The 23,085-nt window shown below is 37.9% G+C and overlaps 1 protein-coding gene across 4 annotated transcripts in view; it reads right to left on the bottom strand.

The window, feature by feature from the left end:
* LOC150103732 (uncharacterized) overlaps positions 1-23,085 on the bottom strand; it is a 408,898-nt gene that overhangs the window by 317,424 nt on the left and 68,389 nt on the right. For all 4 annotated transcript variants that reach the window (XM_090397132.1, XM_090397134.1, XM_090397136.1 and 1 more), the window contains exon 2: positions 19,620-19,870. In XM_090397132.1, the coding sequence (XP_090253258.1) occupies positions 19,620-19,671 (52 nt within the window). In that variant the 5' untranslated portion in view covers positions 19,672-19,870. The remainder of the gene's footprint in view (positions 1-19,619; positions 19,871-23,085) is intronic.

The following is a 23,085-nucleotide window of genomic DNA, read 5'->3' as shown; positions in this document are numbered from 1 at the left end:
TCGAGTTTTCTAACCGAAAACACGGAAATAAAAACAAACAGACAAACCAACCATAGAATCACGCGCCAACCAACTCAGCAAACAATGGAGAGAATCAAAAGCTCTATTATTTACAAAGATGAGTTGTGTATAAGTCGAATTGCTTGGCTGTAACTTGCGCTGGGTACATGAAGATGTGGTCAGATGTGCGAGACATTAAGATTTACTTTGCGGCTGCTTATCTTTCGAATCTTAGACCAAGGGAAGGAGAGAGATCATGTAAAACGTTTCAGTGGACGGTAAGTTTTCTAAATATCCAAGATAATTTTCACATTACATGAAAATTGTTTATGTTCCATTAGGATTCAGTAAAGAATGTCATGGCAAGATCCAAGTACTCCGTGTATGCTGTCTACTTATCATTCTTGTTTTCAGCGTTTACGATGTAACTCAATTTAAGGCGAATACTCCTTTTCCGGAGGTAACAACAACTCCCTTTCTTTTCTTGCCGAAGTAGCTAAGTGTTCTCGAGTCTCCGGTAGAGAGCAGAGATGAATTTTATCGGATTTGCAACCTCATTATGAAAAGGAAGTTTTCGCGTGCGTTTACAATACACCCAAGCAATTAGCAATCCCGCTTGCTTCTGTACAGCACACTTAACACGTGTCTACGTTTTCTCAAGAGAGAGCTTTATGAGTTGGCGGGAGAGATTCAATTAATTTGAGAAATGGGGTTCGTCTTAAGAGACCCATTTCTTGAAAGAGTCATTTTTGTTTGTCTCCTTCACACAATTCTCCTCTTAAATACGTCTGCGCTCCTTGGTTGTTTATTAATTGGATGTATTTCGTTGATAAATAAACTTATCTGAATACTTACTTTAAATACGGAAGATATTTCTTTGACAAACTTTTAGGTGTTATCACACAACAGGAAACGCAGACTTATATCATCCATTTCCAACAGTTCTGTTGGGCAACTATGATCAGCAATTCTACTAGTGGAAGCAGAGAAATTTAACAACTCTTTAAAGAGAAAACATTTTGCTATTTTGTTAAGTATTCCTGAACATTATGTTGCCATCTATATTGGAACATGGGAGAAATACAAACGGATATGAAATCATTATCTTCTTCACAAGGCCTGTCATTGGCCTGTATTGCAGCATTTAGTCTATGAAGTCAACTATCCACATATTTCAGATAAGTTTTATGGGAAATTCATCTTCATTCACCGCGCATGACTCTTTGTAAGGCTCGATATTAAAATTCCGATCTAAACCAGATCGAACACTTGTGGGATGAACGGGAACGGATACAGAGTTGTTGCTAAAGTCTTTAGAGAAATATTGCTATCCTCAAGTCAAGCCGCAGTGGACGTCTTCTATCTTACAGGAGATATTGAATTGCTGGAATTAAGAAGGCATTTACACTGTCGAATTCCAGCAATTTATCGTAATCTAGAACTGGGAGATACATCTATCCTACTATCGACACAAATCAGGAGACTTGGATATCATGACCACTCTCTCCCCGCACACACATCACACTTCAAAAACTACTCTTACACAGTATGGCGAAAAAAAAAAAAAAAAAAAAAAACAGTACTGACTAACTACAACGATATATGTTATGTGTCGAAATTCGGTATTTTTTTTTTTTCTCGCCATACCGTAGTTGAGACAACACATACTTGCAGATGACAACACTATCGGTAAGATTTTTTTTTTCAAAGTTGGTACATCTGTCATAAGCATCCATTTGAAATTGCAAGTCATTCTATCAAGCAGTTTGTTTTATACAGCTGTCTGAAGCAAAAGTGTTTCAGTATCCCTTGAAATGGATAAAATTGAGTATCGTGCGGTTATAAAATTCTTTGTAAAAGAAGGTTTAACGCCAAAAGAAATTCATTCAAAGAAGTTCATAAAAGTTTATGGGCATTCTCTCCTTCATTTTCGACAATTAAGAAATGGGCTGCCGAGTTTAAACGTGGCCGTGCCAGCCTTGAAGATGATCCACGTGAAGGACGTCCAAAAAGTGTAACAACACCAGAAATCATTGATCAAATGCACGATATGGTATTGGATGACCGGCGAGTCAATGTATGTGAAATTGCTGAGACCATAGGCATTTCGAAAGAACGTGTAGGATATATTTCGCATGAAGAATTGCATATGAAAAAGCTTTGCGCAAAATGGGTGCCGCGCTTGCTCACACCAAATCAAAAACCCACTCGCATGAAAATCTCAACAGTGCTTGGAGCATTTTAACAAGAATAAAACTGATTTTGTGCGTCGATTTATTACTATGGATGAGACTTGGATTCACATTACACACCAGAATTCAAACAATAGTCGAAACAGTGGACAGAAGCTGGTTGTTCAGAAAACGATGACAGAAGCCGGTCATCCAATGTTTATTAATTATCTTGAAAAGGGTAAAACAATAACCGGGGAATATTATTCCGATCTTTTAAGCAGACTAGATGACAAAAATTCGTGAGAAAAGACTCGGTTTGCAGAAGAAAAAAATCATCTTTCGTCAGGAGAGAGCACAAAGGTGTTTTAGCAATGGGAAAATTAAGGGATCCACACTATGAATTATTGGAACATCCACCCTATTCTCCCAGATTTGACTCCCTCTGACTTCTATCTCTTCAAAAAAATAAAACTCAGCGTTTTTCTTCGAATCAAGAGGTGATTGCAGCTGTAGAGGGTATTTTGTAGATCTTACTCAAAACCACTAAATACCCTTGACGCGTTCCTGTACACACACACACACACACACACATTTTTTCTTTCTTGTTGTGTCATAGCAAAGGTGTAATAGTTCCGATTTGTCCCATAACACGTGATGTCTCCTTTGCGAAGCGTCTTGTGAGTCGAAGGGAGCACGTGTGATGGCAAAGCTGAGGTTTCGCTCCTGTGGTATTCGATATCTCGAACGTTTTCTTCAATGCCTTGTTCAATTGATTTTTTTGTCTGTCTATAGTAAGATGTTCGGAAATTGCATCATATCCGATAAACACCCTGATATTGAAGTGAGAGATGTCGAGGTTTGGTGGATCTTAGTAGCGATCTCATCTTGATTAAGGGGATTAATATACTTTGATTTTATATTCCTTAAGTATTTTCTTATAAAAACAGAGCTAACATATGGAAGTGTGATGAATCCTCTGTTTTCTTCTTTATCAGAAATTTCTCTGGTCCCATGTCGGTTGAGCAGTCTGGAGATGGCGTGCTCACTGTGGCCATTTTGAAGGAAAGTGTTTCTTAAATGTTGAAGTTCTTTGGGTAGTTTGTCCTTGTCAGTGATGAGTCGGCACACTCCTGCTCCTAACGTGGAAATGAATCCTGATTTTTGAGGTCTATAATGATGAGATGAGACACTTAGATGTATCTCAGTATGGGTAGGCTTCGAAATATCATTTCCATTTATACGATTGCTTAGTTAGTAGACGGTCCAGAAATGGGAGTGAACCATTAGATTCTAATTCATAGGTGAATTTTATGTTAGGGTATTAACAATTCAGGTACTCATGAAAAAGCAGAAGTGAAGGTAGTCCATGGCTCCAGAAGAAAAATATATCATCGACGTACCTTTTTCATGATTTTGGTGTATGATGGTATTCTTCTAGGACATTGTTTTCAAATGCTCCTGAGAAAAAGGAGTACCCGTGACTAGACCAGCGTTCCGTTTGTATACTGAAGTTCATTCGTTCAAAGAGTTCGTTCTACCTATTTTGTTTTCTCACAAACACCGATGATCAGATTGAAATCAAACCTGACGAATTTTAATACAGATCTTAACTATAAAATTTGATTAATATCATTCCAAACTTCTTTACGAAAATTTTCTAATAAAAGTGATCTCGTTGGAACTAAAACTGGACCAAACGGATTTCTTGTGCGTTTTACAAATTACAAATTTGTGCCTATTCCACTAGGTTACAAAGTTATTCACTTCACTCTTATTGCAATATAAAATGCCGACTTGTCGTCCCTTTGTAGCCCCGAATAGAGTTGAACTGAAAACTGGAACTGTTCGACAAAAGGTTTTTGTAAAAGTTTCAAATACTAAATCGAAGTAAAATTCGCCACATAACTGGTGTATGTGTGCGCGCAGATTTTACATAATACTACTATTACTATCATATAATAATAATAATGGCGCCTCCTTTGTTCACTCGCTATAAAAGAAGTCCTTTAGTTAGAAAGACGTGAGTTCGAATCCCGTGCATGACGCGAAGAATTCTTTTCGGTCCTCTTCAACTTAAAGTGAGTTATTCGGTCTCATATGGCGATGGTGGTGTTTTGACTCCTGGAAGCTCGAGTCGTTCATCTTGCAAATTGGTCTCCATGAAAGTGAAACACTTCCGGATAAGCAAGACAACGGGAAACTATCTTGTTCCCAGCCTGTGTAAAACTTACATAAAATACACAAAACGCATACACTGACTGAAAGGAATATCCCTCCAATAAAAGTTGCCACACACGTCTGCGAAACATATATAAAGGGAATATGCTAGGCTTCAATTACACCACAAGTTAACCAATTAAAAACTGCAGTTCTTTTTGATAAATAATACACTTCCCTTCACATGTTTTGCAATTCATTTTTCGTTCAACTGTTCTTTCGGTGATTTATAGTTCCGGGTGAATTGTGATTTTTCGATGAATTGTTGGTTTTCGACGATTGCCTTTCGAAATGTATTTTCCGATAATTGCCTTTCGATTATTTGCTATTTCGATTACCTGCTGTTCGATGAACTGACTTTCGATTAATATTTTTTCCCATTAATTGCCTTTCGATAAACTGTCGTTCGATGAATTGTTTTCGGTGAATTTTCGGGATATGCCAGCCTGGTTGGCCGAGTGGTTAGCGTATCCGCTCTCCAGCCAAAAGGCTGCGGGTTCGAATCCCGCCATGGGCATGGATGTTTGTGATTGACTGTGAAAATACTAGTGGTGGTGGTCGTTGTAGATGGCGTTGATGTAGATGATGAAGGTAGTTGCGGTTGGTGGAGTGGTAGAGACGGAGATTTGTGGAGTAGGTGCCTTCCCTCGATGAGTCTTTGGACTCCCTGGAGGTGTTATGTAATAATAATCTCTCTCTGAACAAGAGACGGATTTCTCTTCTTAGGATAAATCTGACTCTCATTAACTTTTCCTTGGCATAAACATATTTGAAATATCGCCGACTCAATACCGAGAAATTAGGTGTTCACTTTCATTCAAGACCTCACTTCACCGAGCGGCTAGTCACTTCTTGCAAATCACAAATCCATCCATCTATCGAGTCCTCTTCTCACATTTGGGCTGGTACTTCTAAGAGCCCCTACAGACACTCGAACCAATACTAAAAGCGATGGCATTGATTTGTAAGCTTCCTATCACCAACTCTGCTCTGTCAAATACATTTTCAACAAACTCCTGAATCGCAGTTCAACTTTCAACTTCCAAAATAATTTTTCCCCCCGTTTATTCATTCATTCTATTGCTGCCATCTGGAACAGGCTTCCATTTTATTTTTTCTTAAAAAGTGCAATCTATGAGGATTCAAATCCAATCTCAACAAGCTTCTTCTTCATCTTTCTTCTCCTGAACGCTGCTAATTCTGATATCGAAACCATTATTCAGTGGGTTTTGGAAACATAACCTTACAATGCGAATAAAAATCAGCCCTAAAAGTATGCATGCATACAGATGAGAAAGCATTCCTTGCACTTGGGTGGAGTCTTTTGTTTATATGGCTGATTATCGCGAAATAAGTCAACGGAATGAACTTCCTGCTTGAGTATATGGCTATTAGGCTGTCCTTTTACTAAAAAACTTCGTCGGGTGCAAATACAGAGAGAAGAAAAGTTATACGAATGGTGTTGGACATCAGTAATTTTTAATCATGCTTCTTCTTAGTATTTTTAATCGTGTTTCTTATTTTTTAATCCCCATAAAGCTTGTCTATTTTTTCTAACTTCTTGTAAGTTTGAAGAAGTTATCCTTTTACAGTCAATAAAACAACAAAACACACGCCTTGATGAGCTAGTTTACTTTCAAAATCAAATAAGATATTTAAATATGGTTCGCTGTATTTCAAAGATAATAAGAAGGCCAAACAAGAAAAAAAAAAGCAAGTCTCGTTGAGAAGCGATATCAGATATTCATGAATGCAAAATATAATACACTTCCAAAGAACATTTGATTTTTTTGTTTTTCTATTGATTTCTTTCAGTTACTCTGCTTATTAAATTTCATAAGCTGCTCAAAGAACATTACATTTCGTTATTTGAAAAGGAATAAAATTTGTCTTTTGGAGAACAACACGCGCATACGTCACATGACTGCAAGCGAGAAATGTCTAATGGCATTCTTCGCGTGCCAAATACGTCATGAGTGGAATTGCATATTTTATTATTTAGTTTGGTATTTTTATAGGTTTACAAGCCGATTTTGTTTTCAAGTAAGAATTCTCTTTAAAGAAAAAATTCGTTCGCAGAAATATGCTGATTCTTAGTCACAAAAATAGTAATAAAAAAAAGACGATATTTATCGAATAAAATGCATATTGACAAATCAAATAAACCGCAACTTTGGGAATAGGAAAAAAACGGACATACGAAAATATTTATCGCTTTGCCGTCATGTTGCTTCACTATTTAACATTATATTGCATTTCGAGAAAATATTTTATTAAAGAATTTGTAGCTGAGGAAAGTAATACAAATGCGACATTTTGATTTACTACTAATTTCAGTTAACAGCGTATCTGATATGATTTCTTCTTTAGTGTTGTGCGAAATACACTTTATTTATCGCATCTTTTCTTCTGTACGGAATTTTTAAAAATCAATGTGTAAAGTTAACTGATTTTAACTGGTTACTCGAAGTCGTCCGCATTCCTAACCTCCCACTGCGTAAATTGAAAAGGTCAAAGGTCATAAGCTGGCAAAGGAACGCCAGACACGAAAAGCAGTTCGATTTTCGATTCAGCGAGAAGTTAGGAGATTCTAATGTGTACTTTAAGGGCGATTAAATGAAGTCCAAGTGTTTAGTATTTGAGCACATGACTGGAGCAAGATGCGTATTAAATTGGAATGGCTAGGGCGTAAGAGGCAGTTTGGAACACTTAACAGAGCTCAGGTGGTGGGGTAATTTACATCTTTTTCTCATTCATGAGCATCGATTATGTGACATTTTCTTGGGGTTTCGTCACTCGATTAATAGTTCGTTTAAAAAGCGGGACTCACCACTACGACCGCTGGGGACTTCTCAGCACAGAATTTATACATTAATCATGAACTTGGAACGGTTGCTTTTATTGTCCACATGAGATGCACGTGTGATATAAGCAATAAAATAAGCATATCATAAAAGCGCTTGAATTACATCAGATCAGTTACGTATGAAGCAAAATTATGAATTTTTTCATCTCATTTATCTTACAGAATTTATTCATAATGTATCTTCTTCTTCTTATTATTATTATGTTATATCATTGTTATATATTATTATTATTATTATTATTATTATTATTATTATTATTATTATTATTATTATTATGTGACATTTCCAAGGACTCATTGCGGAAGGACACTCTACTTCACTCCATTGCGCTACACATACGTAACCGTCTCCCTACTACTTAATTCTCCCACCGCACACAACCACCATCAACGCCATCTACCGCCCATCACCACCACCAATAGTAGTTTTTATCTGTCAATTGCAATGTCGCTTATTTATTTTTTAATACTTGTGACTCTGTATTAGAAATATTCACCCAGTACTGTTGTATATCTTGACAAAAATCTACTGATCAACAAATTAATGGGGGGAAAAAAGAGGAATAAATAAATAAACAAATCTAATATAACCAACTAAATATATAAAACGAATAAGTAAGTAGCACAATAAATAAATCCTTTAACATCTTTTTTATTCTCTCTTTGAGCCTTAACTAACATTTGTAAATCAATGAGTAGCCAATTCCACCCTTAGCCGTCACCGATAGCTGAGCTCATAACTGCTAATGTTTTTGAAGGCTTTGAAATGACAGACATTAAAGGTCATTGCGTGATTAGTTACTTTGGGAGTGAATTCTCTGTTGGAAGAAGTAGTGATAGGGTTATAGAGTTGCAGAATTGATAACACAATCACAAACATCCTCGCCTATAGTGGGATCCGAATCAGAATCACACTATAGTCTGTTGGTTGGAGAGTGGGTACCTAAGTCACTTTAAAAATCAACTAACGCTTTTAATTCTGTTATAGGGAGTAGGCGAGGCAGTTTAAGCCCTATCTAACTTTTGGAGATATTAGCTACCAGTGGAGACTGAACTGCTGACTAATCAGAGATAGCAGGCCCAAGTCTATCAGTCATTTAAGCTGCACGCAGTGAAGAGACAGCTAACAAGTGCCGCCACCTCGTGGTTCCTAACCCTGACAGATTATTTTAAATGTCTGAAATTGCGTGGGTTCTAGGGTCGATTTTCTTGAGTTTACGGAACGAAAATCCCGTGTTTCGAGGAGAAGAAAAACCGCTAACCATGCTAGAAATCTATTAACTCGGGAACCGGTCGAAAAAAGGCTTAGAAAAAGTTCCTGTAGTCGGCGACTAGAATCGAACTCAGTATGCTCTTTCTTCAGGCGGTTTAGCGTTGAGGAGGACAAACACCACTTAGCTACACAGGCTCTTACCTAAGTCTTATTATTGTCTGAACTAGCATGAATTATGTGGTCGATTTTTTTTGGGTTGTGGGATTAAAATCCCGAGTTTTAGGATAAATAACCCCATTTGCTTATTGGAAACTGACTGAAAAAGAGCCTAGTAGCGATCCTAAGGTCTTTGGCATTATGGAACTATACACACTGCTATTGGCAATGGCATATCACAGTCCAAGTGAAATAATGAAAGAAATAATACTGTTTTTGTTGCTGGTCTGCCGTTTCAAAACGACAGCATTTAACCTGAAAGGAGTGTTTATAGACTTGCTTATCTTAGTAACAGGCCCATCAGTTGTTTCTTTCGCGCTCTGTTTAGCTTTAAGATAAATAAAGGTGTCGTCATTTTTCGATAAATCGATGTATTAAGGGCGTTGTACACGTTAATCTTTCCGTGTTTCTTTTGTGAAAGAGCTGTTGGGTAATGTTTAAATAAAGAAGTCGCTTTCACGGTGCCAGGGGGATGGCGATAAATAATGTTTACGTCACCGTATTAAATGAGAAAATGTGATCATAGACAGGAAGGTATCAATTCTAATTAACGAGTGCTCTTCCTTCAGACATACTTCTTACTTGAAAAGCATGATGGCAGGTGAGCTGTTGCTAATGAAAGGGTTACATTAACCTCCGTGTCAGAGTGTAGAGGAAAGCTCTCATTACGGAACACAATGTCCGTCAGACGCCGAGTAATCTCAGGGGATTAGCGGTTGAAGATGCAGTTTTACTCTTTTGGGGTGGATGCACTAATCCGCTACAGAGAGCGTACTATTTCCACAAGTAATATCACAAGGGTTCGAGGCTTTTTTTATGTGTGTGTGTGTTGGCTTAAACTCGAGTGCCTCATGAATATTTTTGGCCTTCCTAGTTGAAAATTCTTGACCACTTCAAGAGTATTTGCTGTTAGCTTCAATGCCTACACTAGTGATTTTCTCCATCGAAATACTCCATCTTAGAAAACAATAAAAATCAGAAAGCTAATCAGGTTTCGCCAAGTATGCCTTCTTCTTTTGCGACGAATGCTTATCGTTTTCAACTTCATAATTATTTCATGTTCAGCGATGTCTCTCTGAGTGTGCAGAAGTATATTCGCGAAAAGTAGTTCCCTTTTGACTTTTGTTTCTTATTCCAATATACTCAAGTACAGCTAGCTTCAGAAGGAATAAAAGACGCACCAATTATCCATCCACTAGTATTTTGTATAAGTAATTTATCATTTTTATTAATCTGCCTATCACCCTAAGACTCTGGTTCATCTAGCGTGGCAAGGAGTTATCTCTAGGAATTATCCAAATCCATATTTATACCATGATGTGCACTTAGCTGACTTTCAAGAAGACAAACTGTCTGTTAGGCAGTTATTTATATTCTATCCTCACCTTAAAAAATGAACTTCAGCAATGCTCGGTTCAGCCGAATGCAGCAAACTCTGGCTATACCTTTATCGTCAACTTAAATTAAATCTATTCTCAGGATACTGTTAGATAAATTCACCAGCTTACAGTCAGATGATTATCCTTACTATCATGACACAAATCCGTCTACACATTTAGATAATCTGCTATGAGTTCGTAAGAGCGAAATAGATTGTCTTCTGTTCAAGTGGAAATCGAGCTTTGTACTCGAGAAATTTACACCCAAAGCAAACAAGGTCATGGGCCGATGTGCAGAACTATGTCTGTATATTGCATGCGTTCTTGTGGTCGGTTTATCTGTTGTTGGAGATGAAAAAACCATTTCCTAGAGGGGAAGTCCTCCCTTCATATGAGACCGACTATCTCACATCTCAGACGAAATTCGAATGAAAGCAGGTCTTTCTCACCAAAGGACATCGTGATAACAACCAAAGCAGGTAATGTGCGAAGGGAAGTCATCTTGTACCACACCGCGAGCTGCACATAGCATGCTACATCTAGTATTTTTTCAGCAGCGAATCAGCAAATCCTCAGTAGTATTAATACTAATCGGTCTTCGACACCAGACAATGTCCTTTTAGCTATGCTAAGCACTTCTGCTTCAGAATTAATGCTCGGCTTGCACATGCGCTGTTATACTTGTGTGGCATGTACCAAACAGCGTAGGATTACTTTTCCTCGGTCCGTCCCTAAAAACAAGGAGATAAAAGTGAGTCATCAAACTGTCGTCCGATTGCCTTCACTTCATTAACCTCGAAAGCAATAAAGAAGGTCATTAATGGCTACCTTCAATTGGAGACTCGCCGATTAATTAGCTCACCAATTTATTCGCGATTACCATCATGGATTTTGCCGCTCTCTTTCTACAGATTTCCTCGTTAACTAAATTCCCCTTTGGACACAGCCCATGCTAAAGTTTGAAGAAACTCACTCAGTCGCTCTTCATATTTCAAAGTCATTTTATTGTGTCAAGCATCAACCACTTCTTACCGTAAAGTTTCCCCAACTTTGCTTTGGTGTTTATGGCATCCAACTGGAAGCAGATTATAAGGATATTCCCAATAGTAATAAGGGGGATTCGCATAGCATAGGAGTAAATGGGTATTATGCTTTAACTTGAATGGTGTTGCCTGTTTATATAGCAATTCCCGAAGTTCATGTAGGTCAATTAAGCAGCATATTGTGAGGATTTCTGAGTTTTGGCTTAGCAATGACACGTTTTCATGATATAGAATTGTTTATATCATGAAGTTAGATTCATCGCCTGGTTTTACTTAGAATCCATCTGTCATTGCTCTGACCTTGGATTCATTACTGTTAAAAAAAACAACCTTTTAAACTCTGGACTTAGAAGTTAATATGTGCCAAGAAGTCTTCCTTAGTATTTTAAATAACCAGAGTTTTAGATCATTTGTTCCCACTGGCTAGTAATCGCTAAATTAAACAAAGTGAGAATTAACGACTCATCTTTTCTAATTCTGTCGGTTATTTTAATTTCTTCAGTTTGTCCTTATTATGTACTTGTTAGAGATCTGTTATTTGTGTATACAATATTAATTGCGTCTGACATTTGTTTTTGCATTTTTCTGCATTTTAATTTGGTTATTACTGTATTCTATGAAATGCTGTAGTTAAATCAATAGAGCATACGAAAAGAAGTTTATTATATTTCAATTAATTTGCTTTCATGTACACTGAGTATCCACTTTATTAGGAATGCCTTTCGCATTACAGTTTTCCTGATCTCATTGGTTACTTTATTTCGTACAGTTTTATTCAAAAGTCAGTGATGGCTAAACTTCCTCGCTTATTTCGTTTGGGAAAAACAAGGCGAAGTTCAGTACAAAGGTATTGAATACAACTTTTGTCGGACTACGTCTCCACTTCTTTTGAACGGGATGGTTCCATTGCACTATTACTCAAAGAAAACGCCAGTCTGGATTTTTTCTAATTCATGCATAGACCATTTTGGCTGATTGCTTCTGTCATTCCAAATTCAATGCTTCTTCGATTTTCAACATGAAGAGATCAGAATTCTTCTCCAAACTTACCACGAAGACGTCTCTTGGTCTCAAGGAATTTCTGCTGTTCTGAAGGTTTGTGCTTCAGCTTTGATATGTCATAATTTTTTTTTTTGTTTGTTCTTCGCTACTTAGAGACCCATCGATTATTGAGTGATCATTAATGTAGATTTCTGCATTCTCATTCTACGGCATAATCTTCGCTAACTCTTTCAATCTTTGAGCAATGGCGACGGAAGTACTTGGAGAAAGTCGATCGTCTTCATATTTTCAAGGCATTCCATCGAGTCTGACATCTTGACCTTATCACGAAACTGCCATCTTATGGACTCTCGCTTACCCTTTGTGAGTGGATCGCAACTTCCTTTTTTGATCATTCAATACGCGTCATGGTGGATGGTACCCCTTTCATCTTTCTATTTTTGATTTTTCCGTAATTGATAGAGTACTCTACGTTTCTGTACTTTAACCTACCCTTTCTCCTATACCCGAATGCCTTCTCTCATTATTTCGATCGCATTCCTCTTTATCACTCATAAAACCTTGTAGTACTCAGAAGATACAAGCTTCAAGATGAGCAATACCTCAAACGTTGTTCTTCTAATCATTTTCAAGTGGGGTGAAGGGACAGTAAATTCTAATGTCAAAACACAATCCTGTCTTATTCCAATCGCTTTTCCACAGACGATCTCTTTCTGCATTATATCTTTTCTATAAGCATTTCCATGGCTGTAAGTTCTCCACTATTTCTCCGCTTCTCCCTAATCATACACGAACACGGTGGTTGCTGGCCAACATGCAGTTTCAGTTCTTTTCTAGACTCACCGAATAAACCTCCCATCCTCTTCCTACATTCCTAGAATAGTCTTCTTCATACTGTTTCCTTCAATCCTTAACAGACTCCTTTTTTTTTCGCCTAATCACTTCCCCACACGCAGACCTGTCACATTGGCATGCAATAAGAGACAGAAGAAAGGAATCTGTGTTAATGTGATTAGAGAGAAAAAAAGGAAAACTATATAAATCTAATTACCATCCAATTTTACTCCCTCACTTAAGTTCTTTCGAAAGTATTGACCCTCAACTTTTACACTTCCTTGAAATCTCTAAAACTAATAAACCTAATTTATTTTACCGATTTCTCTACTATCTAGCAAAGGAGATCTCGTTCATGTTAAAAATCTTTGACAAAAGCCATGGAAAAGTTTGATGAATCCGAAAATGGTTGCTCCCCATATCTCTAAGGAATTTGATTGGGCATAGTACATAAAAAAATAAATTATGTTATTCACTACGAGTACATTGCTTGATGATAACCATCAGGGTTTAACACGTATGCATTTGTTTTTTAAATTTCCACTACGCGTTTCGCGTTTCGGCATCATCGGGAGGTTGTTTAACATAAGTAAAAATCGCCCAAAAAAAGTTAACGGTTTCTAACAGTAGTTAATATCTATAAATTGAAAAGACCGGAATGATTAATCACGTGTATCAACGTACAGCCTCTCCATTGTTGTGTGAAATCAGTATGTGATTGATAGCATATGAGAGGTCTTCAATATTCATTATCATCATCATTTATTTATAATTTTACAATTATAAATAAGGAAACCAATCAAAACAAATAAGTAGTCTGTGTACACTAAGATTGGAGGTTGTTATGACGTGAAGGAAAACCAGGCTTCTCTCTCATATGCTAACTGATGGATCGCTGATGCAGAGCAGAGAGTTGGGGGGAAACGGGGAGAATATTGCTGATGTATTTGCAATATGGAGTTCGGGGTCTGCCTCTTTTTCGATCTGTAGGGGCGTAGAGGCCCAGCGCATCAAAGGGTACAGAGGGTGGATGTCTAAGTTGGTGGCCGAGTCATTTTATTTGGTTTCTTTGAACAGTGCTCACTAGAGGATCTTGCTAATTTTCATCTAATGTAGTAGAGTTGGGAATGTGGTCTTCCCAGGAGTAATCCAGGATATTTCTTAGACAAATAGTTCCAAAGTTATTTATAATATTGGTTACTGCTTTTGAAGATATTCCAAGTCTGCACCATATATGCAAAATCAAGTGCTGAACTGTAAAATAACTTGTTGGAATGTCGTCCAAGATAATTATGTATATATGTAAATATTTTAGAGATCAATAAAATTTACATTATATCATTCGTAACTTTCCTAGCAAAAAATCTATTCCTCACTCCCATACTAACCACACTCTTACTAAGTTTCCATGGATGACTTCCAGTTTTCCTTACATTATTAACATACTAAAATATTTCATCCACATCAAGCCAATAAATCCCCTAAGCGACTTATATGTCTCTATCATATCTCCCCTATTAACCCAACCTAACCAGCTTCTGTAACCCACAAATCAGGACTATGTAAAAGCATTACATAGTCCTGATATCATCTTAGTTGCTCGCCTCCGAATCCGTTCTATCTCATCCATATCTCCAGGAAATCCAGGCGACCAAATTTGCGTGTAATAATCCAGATGAGGCCTTATCAAAGCCTTATAAAGAAGAATAATAACTTTCTTGTCTCTCTGCGTGTCAAAGTGTTCACCAGACAATCCTATGAGCGGTTTTAGCCACTTTTGCAATGTGCCCTCTGAATTTCAACTGCATATCCACGAACATCCCCAAATCCCTGGCTTTACCAAGTTCTTGGAGTACAGTTCCATCAATATGGTACACAGGTGGTAATTTATTCACTCCAAAATGCATAATTTATCCTTTTCCAGATTAAATTGACATCCATTCTTCTTTATTCACACTGCTAGTCTATTTAAATTATCTTGTAAAATATCAACATCATCTGTATTGAGTATTGCTCTTCCCAATTTTGTATCATCGGTAAACAACTGAACATTTCCCCTCAGATCATTTCCTATATCGTTAATGAACAAATTAAACAAGCGCGGACCCTGCTGCACGCCACTAGTCACATGCCTTCTACAGGATTATGCACCTGCATAAACTCTTCTCTGATATCTCGCCATCAACCATTCTCTTATCCACAACACCAGCTTCATATTCATACCCATCTGATGGATCAGGATTCCATGCAGTATCCTTTCAAACGCCTTTGCGAAGTCGCCGTTATCTTTACCGCCTCTTGTGTCAGCTATTTCTTTATACAATTGAACTATTTTGACTTCTTTCCATTCCCTTGGGACGCTACACGAGATTAAAGAATCTAAAGGGACTACCAATTCCCTAGCACATTCTCGTAATACATGAGCGGATGTCTCGTCCAATACGATAACTGTATTGACATCCAGATTCCGTAATCCAACGTACCTCGACTCCCTGTATCCTTACTTCCACGTTAACCCCCAGCATCTATTACTGTAATATCATCATGATGATCACTCAATGATTCAGCTAGTTCGTCTGCTTCGATAGCTTCCGTATCGTCTGCATTCTTCAAAATCATTCTACTGTGGTCACTCTTTGGTTTGCGACATACTTAAAGAACTCTTTGGGTTTACTCTTAGCTTGTTCGGTTAATCTCCTCTCCTATCTTATCTCGACACACCAACTTTGCTACAATGGAAGACATACTAACAAATGACCTTGAAGTCCTAGATGCGTACTTCTGCAAACGGAGATTATGCCCAAACCCTAGCAAAACAGAAGTTTCGTGCTTCCACTTGAACAATAACCAGCTAACAAATCTGATGGCCTATTTCAATCACAATAGCTTTGGATAGAACTCTATCTTTTAAACCACATCTTATTAACACAGCATCCAAGCTAAAAACAGGAAACAACATACTGCTAAAACTCTGCGGAGCAACTTGGGGTGCCTCAGCAGCAACGTTTCGCTGCACTGCTCTTGGCCTCGTTTACTCTACAGCTGAATACTGCTCACTCGTGTGGCTGGACAACGCCCATGTGTACTTGGTTGATGCTCAACATAACACCGCTATGCGCCTTATTTCTGGAACTGTGAAATCAACCTCGACCTACTGGCTCCCAGTGCTAAGCAACATCCCACCTCCGCACATCCGCAGATCCAACTTTCTTCTACATGAATGCAACAAAATCATGGACACCCAAGATCTCCCAATCCGCGAAGACATCCCTAGAAATAAATAGGATAACGTCAGGGCACCCTCCAATCTTAGCAGCGAAAAATCTTGCGGAGACAAGTTTTAACATGAAGGAAAAGTGGGAAGAGTCCTGGCGTAACACTTCAACGAGGATCTTCCATGAATAAGTGGACCCAACCCAGATGCCTTCGAGTTTGGACCTACCACGGAAAACTTGGTCTGTCCTTAACAGAATCAGCACCAATCATGGCAGATGTGCAGATCATCTTCACAAATGGGGCATGATTGTCCCACGCACGTGCAACTGTGATCCACAGTTGCACGTGCGTGGGACAATCGTGCCAGACAATTAGTCCTACCTCAGTAGAATGTGCTCAACGTGCATACCATGGAAACCTGTCCGACTTCACCACGCTACACAAGTGTAGTTGATTGAATAAGCAACCTACACATACATAATATACTATGTATACTATATAATACAGATTACATACTAAATGTTTATACGTAATGTATCTTTTCATGTGTTAGCCATACGCTAAATAAATAAATAAATTGCCTTTCTCACCATACGAGTCACTCCTCTGACCTATGTTTTATACTGCTCATGGGCATGCTGGTCGCCTCTAATCCATGAATCTCTTCCACATGCTTCTCTTTCCTTTTAACTCATTCCCAGTTTACAAATTCTCTGAACTTTTGGTATGCAGTTAGCTAGCTGTTCGAAGGAAGAACAGCTAGCTAACTGCATACCAAACATGCTATGTGCTAGCACACACTTCTACCTTTACCACTTTACCCACTTTACCACTTCCCACGCACTACTGACATCTTTTTCCTGAAGTATATCCTCCCATACTATCATTTCAAGCAATTTTTCCTAAGTTTCTAGTAGTTCCCAGCCTTGTAAGTCCACATTAAACCCTTCTTTACTGAAAAGCCCACATGCTTAGCCCCCTCCCAGATCAAAACTGAATGATCGCTCTCACCGACTGGTGACAATACACCCATCTTAGTTATACACAGTCCGCGCGGTTAGCCTAGTGGGTATGCGCTTCGCAACCATATCCCCGGGTAAGGAGTGTCGTAGGTTCGATTCTCGTCGATGACGTGAGGAGCTTAAGGATCTTTCTCAGCCATAGCCAAGTTAGCCAGTCTTGGGCGTGGACAGCAGGGTTCTCCCCCAGTTTTTACTGTTGAAAAACCTCAAATAAACCCCAGTTTATTGGAGGTTTTTCATCCCGCAAGCAAGCAAACCGGCCCGTGAACACACAGGCTACAGTCATATGATATAGTACTTAATCCCTCATTGGGATGGCTCAACCAGCCCTAAGGGGCGCGGTCGAGGGACGGGGGAGGGAACCCACACGAATAAATAAAAGTTATACACAACTCCTCAGAGGTAATCACAAGATCCAGCACTCTCGATCCACTTGCACCTTCCATTAGATGCTGCCTTAAGTAATCATTCCTCAGAAGCTGCATAAATTCCATTTCCTTTCGTCCGTATGACCTTTGTCCCTTTCAATGTATATCCCATAATAAAGTCACCCACAATAATTATCCGACTCTACTTATTGAATTTATTTGCCGATGCATATCACCCGCATCATTCTTTGCAGTTGGGATAATTAATTTTGTTGGGATAAACACAGTTGGGACAATTTTGATCAATAGTTCATAAACCAAAAATAAAATGAAAAAAGTATGAAATATTAAATAAAAACATAAAAATCCTTAGATCGCCATTATGCTAATACAACCGTATGTGGGAATCACACACACACACACACACACACACACACACACACACACACACACACACACACACACACACACACACACACACACACACACACACACACACACACACACACACACACACACACACACACATCATAAAAACCTTATTATATAGAAATGCTGCTGCAACCTTTTTTTATCGTTTTTCCGTTTCTGTCCATGCTATTTTTTACGCGTGTTTGTAATGATTCTAAAAAAATATTTGTTTTTAATTTTTGTGGTGAAGACTGAGTGGGCAGTTCAATCTCCAATCAGAGATAGCTTGTCCATCACTAATTATAGGCGGCCACCGAGGAAGAGACCAGCCAACAAGTGCTGCCATCTCTTGGTACCTAACCCTAACAGGATGTGTTACTGCCCGAAATAATGTGGCTACTACAGTCTATAAAAAAAAAAAAAAAGCTAAATAGGGTTAAAAGGACTCGCCTACTCCCTATAAGGAAAAAAAAAGCGTTAGCTTATTATTATTATTATTATTATTATTATTATTATTATTATTATTATTATTATTATTATTATTATTATTAATTTTCGTGATGCTTATAATCTGGATATCATCATTATTACTTCTTATTAGTGGAATATCATTACTTGGAAGTGCAGGATTATGCTATGGTTGGTAAAACCAATGAAGCAAACTCAATATTGTGATGCGTGATTGATTTTATTATGACAAAATGGTGTCCTAACTTGGTGTGTTAAAATGTGCTTTTATCGCTTTACCGAAATTTGTATTTGTGATTGATTTATTTCCACCCATTTTTTTTTTTTTTTTTTTTTTAGATTTACATATTAATCGTCTGACATGATTGAAGTACTTTGCGAAGGCGTTCCCACACCGATGACGTCATTACTGTTTCGTCAGCGACCAAAACGATTTCATTTAGCCTGTTTATAATTAACGAGTCAAATCTGGGCTGTTATAAATCTTTGCTGACATAACAGACGATAAAATATCGCTTTAATTTCCACAACTTCTTTTGGTAGTGGGCAGACGTAAAGTGAAAATCACTGATGCACGCGAATACCATCAGAGAGAAGATTTATGTGATTTAGAGTAAGACAAACAATGTAATTTGACGCAGTAAAAGGTTTTTTTTTTTCTTCTTCTTCCACTGGACAATGTTCTGTGCAAACATTAAATCTCATTTGCTTCTTTTCTCTTTCCCTCTACGACTACTTCAGATTTATGGTGCAATCCGCATTTTTACCATCAGAAATGCTAAATATATGCGACAGAGACTTAGTGTAATTTTGGACTAAGCTTGTATAAAATTTCCATATCATTTCATCGAATTAAAACTTCAATTGCATAATTAAAATTTAAGTTAAAAAGTAGGTCATGCAAATATCTCCATAAATAGCAGTTATGATATTTACTCCCATCTTTTATTATTGGCGTAATAGACTGAGAGAAACTTTTCTCTTTATAATCAAAATTGGGCACATCATTAATTTTCTGTACAGGTGATTTTTTTGAGAGTTCTATTTTATTTATTTATTTTTTATTTATTTATTATTTATTTATTTATTTATTTATTTTATTTATTTATTTATTTTTTATTTATTTATTCAGCTCATCAGATGAATTATAAGAATTTTTATAATGGCGATTCCCTATTCCATAGACTTACCTCCTGCAGGCCTCAGCACTAAATAACCTTCCAGTTTGTTCCAAGCAGCCATTCGAAATCGTTTGACGTCACAGAGAAGGTTAAACGGTTACACCTGGTAGCTAATATCGGAAGATTGTTTCAGCGAAAAACTAGACATCGACAAGAATGACTTCTACTCTCGCTCACTCGCCCCACTTGTAAGCAACTCATGATTATTTCTGACCTCAGAAGCTCCCACCGGAATAGCTCGATACGATGGATAATCAAACCTGCAAAGAAAGAATTTAATTAGGATGCATTGTACACCTCGTTCTATGGCAGCTCCTATCAAAAGAATATTAAAACTAAAAACCCTTGAAGATTCCCGCAAATCATTCAAAATTATAACTAATGAAAGTTTGTTAAAAATGGGATTTTTAAATATTATTATAATATATAATTTTACATAATGGCGGCCTGGCTGGCCGAGTGGTTAGCGTATCCACTCTCCAGTCAAAAGGCTGAGGGCTCGTATCCTGTCGTGGGCAGGGATGTTTGTGATTGTCTGTGGAAATACCAGTGGCGGCGGTAGATGGCGTTGGTAGTTGCGGTGGATTGAGTGGTGGAGACAGCGTTGTAGAGCAGGTGCTCTCCCTTGATGAGTCTTTGGACTCCCTGGAGGTGTGAAAAAAAAAATAATAATTTAATCCTACTCTGCATTGATAAGTTCAATTCTCCATGGACAACGCTCCTCCAGTGACTCCTCTCTCTTTCTTTCTCTCTCATTAATGGTTCAGGTCTGAAGATCACAACTGCTTTAATGATGGCTGTACAGTTCCCCCTTGAGCTTTTTTTTTTTTTTAAGACTGCTCAGCGGAGACCTGAGTAGATCTGTTGTTGACACCAGTGGTGGCTCGTGGCTTGAAATCGTAGGGGTGCTGCAACTTTCGAAATATACATACACACTGTGAGTACAGTGTACACGTGTTTCGATAAAATATCAAAATGATGGTAAAAATTAAAAAAAAAATTAAACATGAAAAAATATTGTTTATTATCGATAAAATTTACAATTTGGTATAATTAAAAATTACTTCAAAATAAAATCCATTATCATAACCCCAATAATGTTCTAAAATAAAAACTATAACAAATGTCATGTCTTTAATTGCTATGTCCAAATATTTAAAGAGACGGAGTAAACACGAGAAGCACTACGAACACTGTTAGCGCAAACTGCATATAAACAACAGTGGAACTGCGCGACGGACAGTGCCGCATTACGCTAATAGCTCGCATCTCACTATGAGGTGCATATGCTTGCGCGCGTAGCAATATGACATTGTGGTAAACACAGCGCCGCTAGCGTCCTTCGCCCTCGTAAGTGCTACAAGAGGGATTTTTGTTATTTTTTATACAAAATAAGGAATTGTATAGGATTGTTGATGATAAAATTAAACATTACAAGTAAATATAAATAAATTAATAAATATATTTATGTATCGAGAAAAATCGGGGGTGCTGCAATGCCTATGCACGAGTCGCCCTTGGTTGAGGTCCCCCTCCCCCATTTTCTCCTAATGCCGACGTGTTTTTCTTCATAAGAAACTTGCTTTAAATGTTTTTCAATCCATTTCTAAAATATTCTCTCGAAGATTTTTTTTAATTTTAATTTCTCAGTTATCTGGACTGAGATTTACATAAAATTGGCATTAGTTTTACATTATTTTAAATTCTTTATTAATTTACAGAAAGAGAATATGGAAGTATACATTTTATACACCTAAGAAGTCCTTTTAAATATTAAATAAACGTAATGTCCATTGCGTGCAGAAACATGCGCGAAACGTTATAAACCTTCCTTTTATATCCCTTTTGGTATTATGTCCTGCGTATTCTTTTATGCACAGCCATGTATCCACCTGGATGTAGTCATTTTACTTGTGAAATAGCAATTCGGCGCGTTATAATTTACAGAAATTAATAATTTTCTCTTTGTAAACGAATTGGTTGTAAACGAATGTTAACTACACTCAGTGGTCAAAATGTTAGATATTCTTACTTCTACAAATAAAAGAATGGATAACTTACGTTAAATTAAATTATTTTTATCGTAGGCATGTTCAGTTAGGCCAGTTTGTATTTACTAAACCCAGAGTTCTGCGGGTAAGACACAAACGATTGACCTTTTGTTATCTCGCCAAAGCAACTGCGGAGCTTTTTAAATAATTTTCCATTTACATGCGATTAATATGAAAGGCAGCTTCGCTGTTCAGGTGTGTGTGTGTGTGTGTGTGTGTGTGTGTGTGTGTGTGTGTGTGTGTGTGTGTGTGTGTGTGTGTGTGTGTGTGTGATAGTAAAGAAAGGTCGTCATTTCACAAAAGAAATGATAGATGGGGTGGTGAGAGTATTTCAGAAACGATTGTTAAGCCGTTAGGTGGCCACCTGCGGTGTTAAGTTGACAAAAGGGCAATGGGATCGTAAAGTTCGATAGATACACTACAAGTCATCAAGTGACGGCGAGAATAAACAGGGTCTTCTAGGAAGTAGATCCGAATGTTCCATGCATGATCTACCGTCTCCAGCGGGATATAACAACAGGGTGTTGAGGATAGTTAGCCTCTCCGACAAGACAAGCAGTTTTGTCGGGGAGGCTTACCTTCAAGCGGTTATGACTAAGGTGAACATCGGCATTGGATGCCAGAGGACGAGAGAAATTTCACATACAGTATTGAATCTTACGTGATGATGATAAAGATCTGGCCATCATAACACGGACCTATCATCATCATGCTTTTTGTTTGTGTTAATCGCAGAAAGAAAGACTGTTAGCGTATGGTGTGCATTGGTATTAGTAGATAGTGGGGGGATTGAGAAATAACTGAATTGAAACAACGTACAGCTTCGAATCGGTTAAATAATCACATTTAAATTTGAAAGGGGCACTCTCTTTGTTAATTGCAGAAGCAGGATCTTTAGTTTTCACATTTCCCGTCCGTAGACGCCGTATGGTCACTGCCGTGCCTCACATGGTTTTGGCAACGATGTCTTCTGCGAGAATAAGTGGTAAGGTCGCAGATTCCCTTTCCACACAAAGTTTGTAGGATAATCACAAACATCTATGCCCACGGCGGGATTCGAACCCGCAGCCTCTTGGCTGGAGAGAGAGCAAACACGCTGACCACTCGGCCAAACAGGCCGGTCGGACCTTCAGTAACGATTTTAAATGTTTCGGATATTTGACTGATGTGAAAACATATTTATGGGGATCGTCAGTGAATAATCTCACGCATTGAAGAGAACTGTGATTAAAGGATTATATCCTGTCATTTAATACGATAATCTGTATTAATATCATGTTCACGTAATCCTGACATAGTAAATTGGCAGAAACAAGTGTACTTCATAATGTTCTTCACGTTCAGCTTTAGCTGAGCAACCCTTTTGACCACACACATCGCCTCTACACCCTCCAAAAGACAAACTGCATCTCTACAGTAGGACA

Source organism: Typopeltis vanoorti, chromosome 8 (genome assembly GCF_054136105.1).
Source record: "Typopeltis vanoorti isolate ZY-2024b chromosome 8, IOZ_Tvanoo_1.0, whole genome shotgun sequence".
NCBI lineage: Eukaryota > Metazoa > Arthropoda > Arachnida > Uropygi > Thelyphonidae > Typopeltis > Typopeltis vanoorti.
This window is presented reverse-complemented; position numbering and strand designations above follow the sequence as displayed.